Raw genomic sequence first — 11,788 nt, 5'->3', positions numbered from 1 at the left:
GCCGTGGCTGTGGGGCCGGCCGGGGCCGCCCTCAGCGCTCCCGCCGCAGTTCCCGCCTCGCCCGCCAGGGGCCGCCCTTCGTTCCCATGGCAACCAGGCCGCGGGCTTTGATTGACAGCTGCGCTGGCTGGAGCGGCGGCTGCGCGGGGCCAATCGGAATGGCGGCAGGCGGCGCGCGGTGATGACGCGGCGCTCAGCGCGATGGCGGCGGCCGCGGCCCCGGCTCTGCGGTGCTCGCTGTGGCAGCGCCGGCCCCTCCGCCGCGGGCCGGGTACGGGCTCGGCCCCGCTCCCTGCCCCGCTCCCTGCCCCGCTCCCTAGGCCCTCGCGGGGCCGCCTTAGGCCGTTCGGCTCCGCGGGTGGCAGCGTCCCACCCGCCCGTCCCGGACGGGGACCGGGGGCGGCGGAGCTCGCGTCACCTTTGTCTCTCCGACAGGTGTGCGGCCTGCGCCCGGCGGGGGGGCTTCCCTCAGGCTGTGCAGCACGCGGGTGGCGCAGGAGGGCATCAACAAGCCGGTCATAGACCGCATCATCCGCGTGGACCATGCCGGGGAGTACGGGGCCAACCGCATCTATGCGGGGCAGATGGCCGTGCTGGGCCGGTCCAGCGTGGGACCCGTCATCCAGGTGAGGCTCCCCGGGGCTCTGGTTCGTTTGCGTGTGGTTACAGCGGCCGGGTGCTGGTGAAAGATCGTAGCCTTCACGGCAAGATTACTGTCCACTTTTTTCTGAGCACTTCCAAACGTGTGGGTTTATAAAAAGCAGTGGGAGTACTTGGTAAGGAAGTTACCGATGCTGCAGTTGCTGTAGTGTTGTCCTATTTTGCAAATGTTTTTATGTTACCTTCTTATAACTATCTTCTCTGTTCTTTTTATAACGATCTGCACTTGCCTTTCTCCACCATTTCTTTTCTGTGATGTTACAGTATTGCCTCAGCTATCACAGAATACGTGGCCTGAGTTGTTTTGGTTTTTATTAGTTTTGTTGTAAATGTTTGCCTGTTGTGGCTTTATGCTTCTCTGTGATCTGGCTCTTTTGCAGCAAATGTGGAATCAAGAAAAAGACCACCTGAAAAAGTTCAATGAGCTCATGGTTGCATATAGAGTTCGACCTACTGTTTTATTGCCTTTCTGGAACGTAGCAGGTTTTGTTTTAGGTGAGTTTGGATAATTACTGTTATTGTTGTCTTGTGAAGTCTTCAATTGTGTTAAATTATTTGTTTTGCTTCAGATTTCATTGTGTTCATGTGTCTGGTACCCCAATCCCAGGGGCTGGAAGTGCTTTGCTTGGCAGGAAGGGTGCAATGGCTTGCACTGTGGCTGTGGAGGAGAGTATATCAGAGCACTACAACAACCAGATCCGAACTCTCATAGAAGAGGATCCAGAAAAGTACAAAGAACTATTGCAGGTATTTAACCATGACTTAAAAGTAGTTTAACAAATTGATTGAATTATCTGATGTGATTTAGTCTTTTAAAAATAATATGCCTTTAGAACTTACAGTGGATCTTTTTGTTTTGTCACTTAGAATGCTGAAGTCAACAGAAAGTATTAAAATAAAAGGATGCTTTTTCCTTCAGCAGCACTAAATTGATCAAGCACCAAAATTAAAACATATGTAGGATTATCTTTAGCATGCTTTCAGTAATGCATTGTTTTCTTTTCAAGTGGCAGAATTATGCTTTAAGTTTGATTAGTTTTAACTGAAAGGAAGGGTCTAGAGGGGAAACAAAAGGAGGAAATATTGATTGCACAGTAGCTGTGTTGCTTTTCTCTGAAGACATTTCAAGTACCTTCACATGCTCCTTAACCTGTAGGGCCCAGAGCTGCTCAGGGTGAGCTCGAGGTGACCCCCTCTCCAGCCCCTCTGCCCATGCTGTGTTTGATACACCCCAGGGTGGGGTTTGCCCTCCTGGCACTGCTGCCAGCCAGCACCCTGCTCATGTTCTTGTCCTGGGTGCTCTCAGTGTGTAAGGAGCTGATGTTTGTCAGCTCTGTGAGAAAATAATTTCCCAAACATTTTAGATATCCAAGTGGGACACGTTCCTGTAAGGTGGTTGTGGGATATTGAGCTGTTTCCACAGGCAGCAGGTGGAACTGCTTCATTTCCAGCCTTGCTGGCTACCAGTGTGTTCAGTTGTGCATAATGTAACATGTAGCAAAGTCTCATTATTCCAATGTATCCTCTGCTACAGAAATTGTCTCTGGAGCAACCAGTGATGCTGAGGTGCACCAGGGAAATACCACCCCTGAAGAGAATGATAAAATGAACTAGATAGAGATGGCACAAAATAAAAAGTCCAGGCAGTGAGTTTATTCACAGTGCCAGTATGAGGAGAACTAGGGGGGACACCAAAAGCAATGCAAACCTGTTGGGCAGGGACAGTGCCCAGGTGTCTGTAAGTGCTGAGCTCTTCATTAAGCAATTGTGATCATCTGCAGGCATCGCAGGAGAAAATCCTCTAAACCTTTTTGTCCCAGCTGAAAAATTAGAGGACAAGCAATTGTTCTTTAGAGTATGTTAGAATGGACAAAAAAGCCTGGTTAGCTTACAGGGGAACACCCTTACTGATTGGCAAGGCAGGGACCTTAATTCCTTTATTCAACTTGTCAGAATAATGTGGGGGTGTGAAATTAGTCAGTCTTAAAAGTTACTATGGCTATAGATTTTTTTGAAACAGTGAAAAAATAGTGATATATTAATTAAATAGCAGCTTGAACTTAAAAACTTCTTTGGAGACCACTAGAAGAACTTCAGGTTAGGGGAATGCTGTAAATAATTCCTGTCTTGCTGAATTGGAGGTTCAAATCTTTGAGAAGTTTTTGAGAGACCCTGGCTTGCCATGGTGTACATAATGGTCAACAGCATCTAGTTCTGTGTACTGGCTGCCTTGATTTCTCTGCAAAGCAGGCTCAGTAGCTGCTGATTTTACAGGTAATAAAGCAATTCCGGGATGATGAGCAGGAGCACCATGACATTGGGCTTGAGCACGATGCAGAAACTGTGAGTAGAATGTTGGCTAATTGATGCTGTCAGTGAGGATGTGGGTGTGCTGCTCTTTACTTAGAAATTGGGATGTGATTCTTTGTGGTACTTGGAGATTCCTTCCTTACTCAGAGATTGGCATGTGGTTCTTTGAGAAGCAGAAAATAAGGCTCTTGATATTCTTTCCCAAATATACATATAAGAATGTCCTGCATGTTATAACTTTCACTTTTCTAGAACAGAACTAAATCTGTTGGAATTCATGTCAAGTGTTAAAAATGTTTTGATTTTTTTTCCTAAGAGGTGTCCTCTGTAAATTTTTAGATTTTCTTTTAATTTCAATTTAAAATAAATATTTTTGAAGATAAGGCTAATAAATGCTATCCATACAGTGCTGGGAATTGGAGGCATCATCTTCTTAGGAAGTGTGAAATGCTGAACTAAATTCTCTGCTCCCTTGGATACTGTATGGGGAATATGTGACTTCTCTCCTATTTTGTCTCTTGACTTACATTTGTGGGATATTCTGAATAGTTGATAAAGATAGTTCTAAATAGTTGAGGAAATATTCTGAAAAGTTGATAAATTTTAATTTATCTAGTTTTTTTAATCTAATTTTTCTAATTTCGTTATCTCTAGGATAGATTAGACCGCAAATACAGGTGGGGTTTTCTTGGCATGTGTGTGTTTTTACTTTGATTTTTTTTACTAGTGCTTGCTATTCATTATCACAATCTGGTTCAAGCAAAACGCTTCAGTAAATGTATTTAATCTTTTGTTCTTTTTACAGGCACCAGCTTATTCTGTTTTGAAGACAGCCATACAACTTGGATGCAAAGCTGCAATATTTTTATCAGAAAGAATTTAGTTACGTTTTTCGTAATAGCTGTGGCAATAAACTGTGACACAAAAGCATATGGAAATTGTGGAAGACTCAGCTATTTTATTCAGCCTTTTAAATTTTTCTGCACTAAGCACTTGATTCAGCCATCCTTTATCACATTGAATCCCCATTTAAAAAGTTTCTATATTAAAGTCAGTTGAGCTAAATGTGAATGAAGGTGGCAGGATTGAGTCTGTGAGAACTAAACCTCCCTATTCAGAGACTGTTCACAAGGTGGCAGCACAATATGTATATACATGGTTTATATATACAATATTTGTGTATGGATGCACACACATAAAAATGATATATATGTTCTCTGTTGCCTTCAAATTTATGTGTCCTTGAAATAAGCTGGAGCAGCTCATTTTAAAATAGTTAATACAGACCAAGAAGAATATTTTTTCTGTGTCCAGGATGAGGGAAGTAATAGTAAGTATTTATTTTCAGTCCATCTTGAATAAAAATTGGTATTACAAGACCAGTTTTGCATAGAGATTTCTTTGTGTTTTGGGGTGGGCTTTTTATCAGGCACAGTTCTGAATTCTTCAAGTAGGAATTTTACTTACTATGGTTTTTTGTTATCATTGTGGTGGGGATATTTTTGTTGGTTTTTGGTATTTTCTTGGGTTTGTTTGGTTTGCAGGTTTTTTTCCTACCTGAGTGTGTAAGGAATTGATGCCTGTCATAAAACAGGTGGAGAGAGCAATCTGGAGCACTTTGGAATTGCATTCAATATTCTATTGGAGCTTTCAAGCTTATCTTACTTTGCTTCAGACAGCATTTAATCCAGGTAGATCTGAGCTTGCCTTTTTTAGTAGCTCTGTTAGTGTTTGTAGGTACTGATTGGTGTGTAATTTGACATTAAAGGTTTCTTAAAGAGGATTATTTACCCTTTTTTTTGGTGAAGGAGCTTAGGCAGAAGGTTAAATCTTAATATAGAGAAATTCCTATTCTGTGTGATTTTGTTACGACTGTCACTTTGTATGTTCTTTAAAATTAATATCTCTCAAACTGTTGCAAGTGTCACCTTGTTAGACTCAAACTACTGATGTTACTTTCTTTGTTCAGTCAAAGTAGCATTAGGTTCTCTGTCTGTGCCTGGTTTGGAATAACGTGACCCAAGGAACTCAAAGCTACATCACAGATTCTCAGGGACTGCAGAATCAGAAGGTAACTCGGAGGGAGTCTCATTTTACTGCCTCAGCCCTAGACTGTTGGGAGCAGTGTGTGTAAAAACCCAAGTTTACTGAAGGTCCATCCTATTACACTAATGCAATGTCTTCCCTAATTTGACCATTTCTCTGAACAAAACTTACATCTAGCAGATTTCTTGCCCTAATTTCTCAAAAGTGTAAAATATGCATGTGGACAATTCCCAGGTAATTTGTAGGAGAGAGGAATCAGCACAAAAGAATGATTAGCTGAAGTGGTTAGAGGGGTAACAAGTGGTGCTGGAAGCTTGTGCAGTGCAGTTGTGTAAGTCACAGGCTTTAATAATTGAGTAAAAGAAGGAGAAAAGCTTGATGAATAGTCCATTGTAAAGTCTTTCATACCAGAGGCAGCATGGGATGGCATCTTTTATAAGTCCATTATTGCAGGGGAGGGAGGGCAGGGCATGCTGTCTTTTCACTCAAAACTGCACGCCCATACATACAGTGGTCTCGTGACATCAACTGGAAACTGAGCCAGACAGTTCCTGGTCTCTTAGCCATTACATCAGGGTTGAAAGCTGAACAAGGCATCTATGGGGGTTTCCAGGAGAGCTGGTACTCAGCTGAAGCCTGGTATTCTCCAAGGCTGTGGTTGCAGAGATTCTCTGAAGATGTCTGTGGTGTTCAGCAGTGGTGGGATTGGCTGGTGACAGAGTGACAGACATGCTCATGTGATTGTCCAAGATTTGGGTGGCCCCTGAGACCATTGCACACTGCTCACTTGGGGCAACAGCTTTTAAGAGACAAATCTCATGTTAAATATATTTCATTTGGCTGAGGGCTGGGAACATCAAATACCAAGAAATTGCCATGTGAGGCCTGTGTTTGGTCATATCTGCTGTAATTGAAAGTGCTCATAGAGAGTTCTTTGTCCTCAGCAGCTGAAAACATCCTGCACATTTGAGAAGGGTGTTAAACAGTAACACTGTCTCCAGCTGCAAGCATGAAATGTGAACTGAGAGATCAAATCTGCTTTATGCTCCTGAGCAGCATTTGTTCGTTCTTTAATGGAGCAACAGATTTCTACCCATCCATTAAAGTGTGGGTGGGCTGTTCTGCCACTTCCAAAGCTTGTGCATTTTCCTGCTCACTGGCAGTTTACTCTTTTTTTTGTTGTTCTTTTACACAGAAAATGGAGTTGCTTTTCATTTTTTCTCATGGAAAAGGGACTTTTTTTTTGTTTAAAAACCTGTTTCAGATTTTGAAAGACTAAAAAAAGTGGTAAACGGTTACAAAAGAGCAAGAGGTGCTTAGTGCTGTACAATTCTATTGTACAGCTGCTCCAAGGCTGTAGTTAGTTTTTATGTTGAGGCAGAACTAAGCTGAGTAATACCAGCCATCTCAGCAGGGGTTAATGGCAGACAGAGGCCAAAGTATATAGCTTTTACAAGTCTGTTATAATAGCAATCCTCAATGAACTCTGGCCGTGTTGACAGAGGAAGGGGAGCTTGGATCAGAGAAAGGCTGTGAAATGCTGCATTTTCAGAACAGGGAGAGGGGAAGATGACTGGGTCTTCACTGTGCCTTTGAGCTCTGTGGCTTCCTTGTAAATGATAAAATACATAATTTGGGTTTTATAATATACAGTGGGATGAAATCCTTCTCCTCATAGTAATGAGGTCTCGTGGTAAGCCAGGGCTTGACCCCAGTTTTCTCCTGCAGAAGCAGTTGTATCTCTCAGTGAGGAGGAGCAGCATCACCCATCCGTGTGTGTGCAGGGTTCTAGGGCTGTTACCTGCTCTGTGAACAGCATCTCACCTCTTGCTGGTTTCTTCTGCAGGCAGAGCTGGGGATGACCTGGCCCCTATTCTCCAAAGCTGCTCGGAGTCAGAGATCAAGGATGGTGCTGGGAGGGGAGTGGCAGATGGTGCAGTCCCTGTGCTGAGCACCGGGGCTGTTCTGGAGCAGGATCTCTGCACTGTCTGTAGGCACTGCGGAAGGCACGTGGGAGGCCTTCGACGTGCAGCTCTGGCTGTGCCAGGACACGTTTCAGCAGCAGCCAGGCGGGAATCAAATCCCCGTGGCTGGGATTAACGAGGTGATGCTGACACAAGCTGAACGGACTTTTGTCAAGGGCATGTAGTGATGGGACAAGGGTTTATGGCTTTATGTTGATAGAGGGCAGGTTTAGATTAGATAGAAGAAAGAAATTCTTCCCTGTGAGGGTGGGGAGGCCCTGGCACAGGTTTCCAGGGAAGCTGTGGCTGCCCCATCCCTGGGAGTGTCCAAGGCTGGGTTGGATGGGGCTAGTGAAGGTATTCCTTCCCACAGCAGAGGACTGTGGAATGAGGTGAGCTTTAAGGTCCCACCCAACCCAATCCACTCTATGATTCCATGATTTATGATGCAAATGATGTAAAATGAGACTCATAGGACTGCTTGGCAGACAGCTAAATTGTTGTCTGGGTTGGGCTTCATTTTTGTCTGTAGTAAATCTGTGTGGCTCACTTGAGCAGACAGAGCGAGACTTGTGATCAGCTGGGGATGTGCCATACAGTCCCTGTGCTGGGGATGACATGGACTGTACATCTCTATTTGTTCTTAGTGTTACAGGAGTTATTTCATCTATATGCATCTGCCTTGTAACTTGACTTTAGGGAAGACATAATTTCAAATGGCAGTCATTTTTTTTCACTAGCTTTGAAGTTGTGGCATGTCACTTGCATTGAATTCTGCAGATATTTTTTAGCTTGGGCGGCTTAAAGGGCTGAGGCAAAAATATTGGCCAATTTAAAGGAGGAATGTGTGTTACAAGGGAAGAGATTGTTTAAAGGAACTACCATTTTTCTATTTGTTACTTCAGTTTTCATTGTGTCTGATATGAAAAATCTGAATGAATTTAGGAGAATGACAGCAGCTTTGTAATTTTACTTCCAGAGTGGCAGAACTTAGCTTGTGTTGGAGAACACTTGCCGATTCTCTTTTTTAGAGTTGTGGAGCTAATCTAATGTTGAGTAAATGAATTAAGAGTTCAGTTTCAGTGGGTAATGTATTTCTAGAAGCTTCACTGTGATAGAATGAAAATTCCAGTTGTTGTTAGGTGCTTTCAATAAATGCAGCCTCCTGGTCACTTCAGTTGTTTTTGGGAACTACCACCTTACACTAGAGTTTTGCAGAGCAGGGGAGTGGTGCCTCTGTGTCCAGATTGCAGCTTATGGCAGCAGCAGTGTTTCATTGTATTAGCATGGAGATTAATACACCTATGCTGATATTTTAAAAAATGGGGATTTTTTTTTTCTGTTCTGAAGGTCTTTATTTCACCAACTCTGGCCATAGCACTGCCTTTAATTGTTCTTGTTCTTAGCTGGAAGTAAATGATGATCTGATGGAACTGCAGGAGGTATGCAGTGTTACTTGGAAAGGAACTCTGGAGGTCATCTTGTCCAGCCTCCTGCTGGACCCAGGACTGTGGCCAGCACTAAAGCAGGTCAGCTGTGATTTTTTTCCAGACAGGTGATGAAAACCTCCAAGGACAGAAATATCACAGCCTCTATGGTCAGCCTGGTCTGGTCCTGCATTACCCTACCAGTGGCACTTTTTTTCCTGATATCTTTCCTGAACCTTCCAAAACTCACTGCTGCTGCTTGTTATGTCATGTAGCATCATGGAGAAGAGTTTGCCTCCACTATCTTGGTAAATACCCTTTGAGTGGTTTTAGGCAACTATTAGATCATTCAGATTAGCTGTTCTTGCAATGCCTGGTTCCTGAACTGGCACAGAGGAAAGGAAGAGATGCATCTAATGACCACTGTGACAGTCTCACTGTCTGCTTAAGACTTCAGGCTTCATATGTCTTCTCTCCTTGCAGGTATTTTCCACCCAACTGTTTGAATGTTGGTGATTTGTTTTTCAGTGTTACTTGTGCCTAGGACAGATGGATTTATTGATTTTATGGTACAGGTGGACATGTGTAGTCCAAGATATTAATGAAAACAAGTCATACATACAGTGGGTGGTTTTCATATTTAAAATACCTTCTCTGGACTGTAATAAAAAGATTATTTCTGGCACTAAAAGTGCTTTTCTGTTCTCTCTGTGGCTACTGGCCAGGCATCTGCCTGGGCTGTCCAGGTCAGAGCATAGGCAGCAGTGGGTGAGGGGGATTTGAATTTTCTTGCAGTTCATTTTGAAGACAAGCTCTGCCAGCAGTGTTTTAGCAAGCTGTCAAGAATTTTCCCAAGCATGTGGCTTGAGGGCACCTGTATAGTCAGAGGCTGCTAACTGTATGTAAATGGATAAAATGTTTAGTGGAGTGAAAAGCTTTTGCTTATAGGTGCAGACAGACGTGCAGTGTCAAGGCAGATGACTCAGTCCTGTTGATCTTTGTTGCTATCTCTGCATTAAAGTGAACTTCCTTTTTAAGCAGTAGCTTATGTCTAATTTAGGGCTGTGTCTCATCTTGCTGATGATAAATTGTTTCCTCCCTCCTGTGGGGCACAGCCATGTTCCTACCAGGTCTGTGGCAGAAATACACTGGAAATACAGTTTGCGAGGAGCTAAATCTCCCTTGTGGCTCTTATTATTGTCCTAATCATATAGCACTCCTGGTATGTGAAAATGTGTTGACCTTGCTTCTTCTAAGTTGGGTTTTATCCAGCCAAAAGAACAGCAGCAGGATTTAAAATCACTGGTGAGATTATTCTGCAAGTGTAGCTTAATGGCTTGATTCTAGCCCTTACCTGGAAAGGTAACTGCTAGTGACAGATGAGGAGCTGTCTTCCACATCTCATCTTGTCAGCTCTCGTTGTTCTGACTTTGGCAGGAAAAATGCTGTTTACTTGAATACTTTGAAGGTGGTAGAAAGAAGACTTTAGACATGGTTGAAATGTGATTTTTTTTAAATTCATAACTGTCCGCTTTTCAATTCCTCTTGCCCAAATATCTCAGCAGTACTTGCTAATGAGAAATAATTATGTCTCAATTTTAAGTGACACAAGTGCTATTGTTTACACAAAATGTGAGAATCTTGTAAGACATGGGGCATATGCTTGGAGGGATAACTCATGAGAATCAGTTCTGCCTTCTCAGGGAGCCAAGCCTTGCAGAGGAAGATGACAGATACATGTGTTTGTATACAGACTAGAGCTGGCTGTGTTTGCTTATATTTGTCATGAATGTAGAGACTCGCAGCACAGAGCACTGGTTCAGCATAAGCTGGAACATATGGTCCTCTCCAGCAGATGTGACACAAATTCCAGCACTCACTGGATCTTTCAGGCTGATGACCAGCAAGAGGATTTAGCCTGGTAAGATGGAATATTCTTGAAGCTGTCCTGTGGATTACTGCTCCATTTAGGATTTTTCCATGGATAGCGCAGAAGAAGTATGGCCTGGTTTTCAGCTTGTGTTGCTGGCAGTTCACAGCTGCTGAAGCAGCTACCTGGACTCATCTGATACATTGCTTGGACATGATGTTGCAAACTCCTGGGATAAAAATACTTACATGAAGCTATTGCTTTGGAGTAACCTGATAGTTCATTCTTTCTTTCCAACTGACTCATCATTCTCCACAAATGTGGTATTCAAACAGAAATAACTCACCAGACCCAGTGGTGAAAGCCCTGTGTGTTGTTTTCCTTGACTTTCCAACTAACAAGAAAATTCATGGTTATATTCTTCCCTCTTTCTATCTCCCTATGCTTACCAAAATGCATGTGATACTGCTACAGCCTTTGCTTTGAGATTATGTGTTTGACACCCTCCATGTGTCACCTAGAACTGACCTGTAGTGAGTTAGGAATAATCAGCAGAACTCTTAACACATTTGTCTTTCTGATTTACCAAAAAAACCTCAAAAAGCCCAAACAGTCTAATTATCCCAGCCAAGAGAAACTAATAGAACAAATTACACACATGACCTGCATGTGTTATGAAAACTGCATAAAACCAAGAGAAGAAGTTTGCAGAGATCTCCTGTAAAACCAGTGATAAGTTTTCCTGCATCTGGCAATTATTATGCCATACTCTGCTCTTACTCAATGTTCACCCTGTTCATCTTAGGCAACACTTTCTCATTCCTGAGTTCTCTCACATACCAAGATATTAATCTGCTTCTCATACAAACAGTCAATGGTCTGAAATTGCTGCAGCACACCAGCATGTGCTTGATTCAGTATTTGTTTTTGTTTCCTTTCTTTTGTTTGTTGTTAGGGAGAAAGAATCCAAAGAGCATCAAAGTCCATTTGGTGTCTGGAGGTGCACTCATGCCCCTACTTAGCACCTCCGTGTTTAGATTTGCATGCTCTGAGGTTTTAGAAGTCACAGCCACTACCCATCTGTAGTTGCCTTAAATCAAACAACTTCTTAAATTAATTTTAGGTGTTTCATTTTTCTTTGCATTCTTGGACATAAGTTGGGTCTGATTTTTCTTGGGCTTTGCTTTCCTTGGCTTCTAAAATAATTTTATAAGGTGTTGCTTACTTGAATCACGTGGCCATTGGCGAGTCCAGCTGTGCCCCTTGCCCAGCAATGCCTTGCTTCAGGGAGCTACACACATAATCAAAGTCTGCTCCAAAGGTAACAAATTACAAGTGGAAGCATTATCACAACAATTGGCTGTCATTATTGATGGGTTGGTGGAAGTATCTGTGCAAATGCACATCAGTGTGTGCTTCTTTATCATGCAGCTCTGCTGACTCAAGGAGTGGGTGATGTGCCCTTCACTCAGAGCCTGCTCACAGAGATAAGTGCTGCTATGGCCTGAGCC

At 43.1% G+C, this 11,788-nt stretch overlaps 1 protein-coding gene across 1 annotated transcript; it reads left to right on the top strand.

The window, feature by feature from the left end:
• Positions 1–166: 166 nt before the first annotated feature.
• Positions 167–4,349, top strand: COQ7 (coenzyme Q7, hydroxylase). The gene is made up of 6 exons (XM_053957506.1): positions 167–271; positions 436–626; positions 1,041–1,155; positions 1,268–1,407; positions 2,935–3,003; positions 3,776–4,349. Exons 1-6 carry the CDS (start codon positions 202–204, stop codon positions 3,851–3,853), a joined length of 663 nt encoding a protein of 220 aa, XP_053813481.1. The 5' UTR covers positions 167–201; the 3' UTR covers positions 3,854–4,349.
• Positions 4,350–11,788: the final 7,439 nt, after the last annotated feature.

Source organism: Vidua chalybeata, chromosome 16, assembly GCF_026979565.1.
Source record: "Vidua chalybeata isolate OUT-0048 chromosome 16, bVidCha1 merged haplotype, whole genome shotgun sequence".
Taxonomy (NCBI): domain Eukaryota; kingdom Metazoa; phylum Chordata; class Aves; order Passeriformes; family Viduidae; genus Vidua; species Vidua chalybeata.
This window is presented reverse-complemented; position numbering and strand designations above follow the sequence as displayed.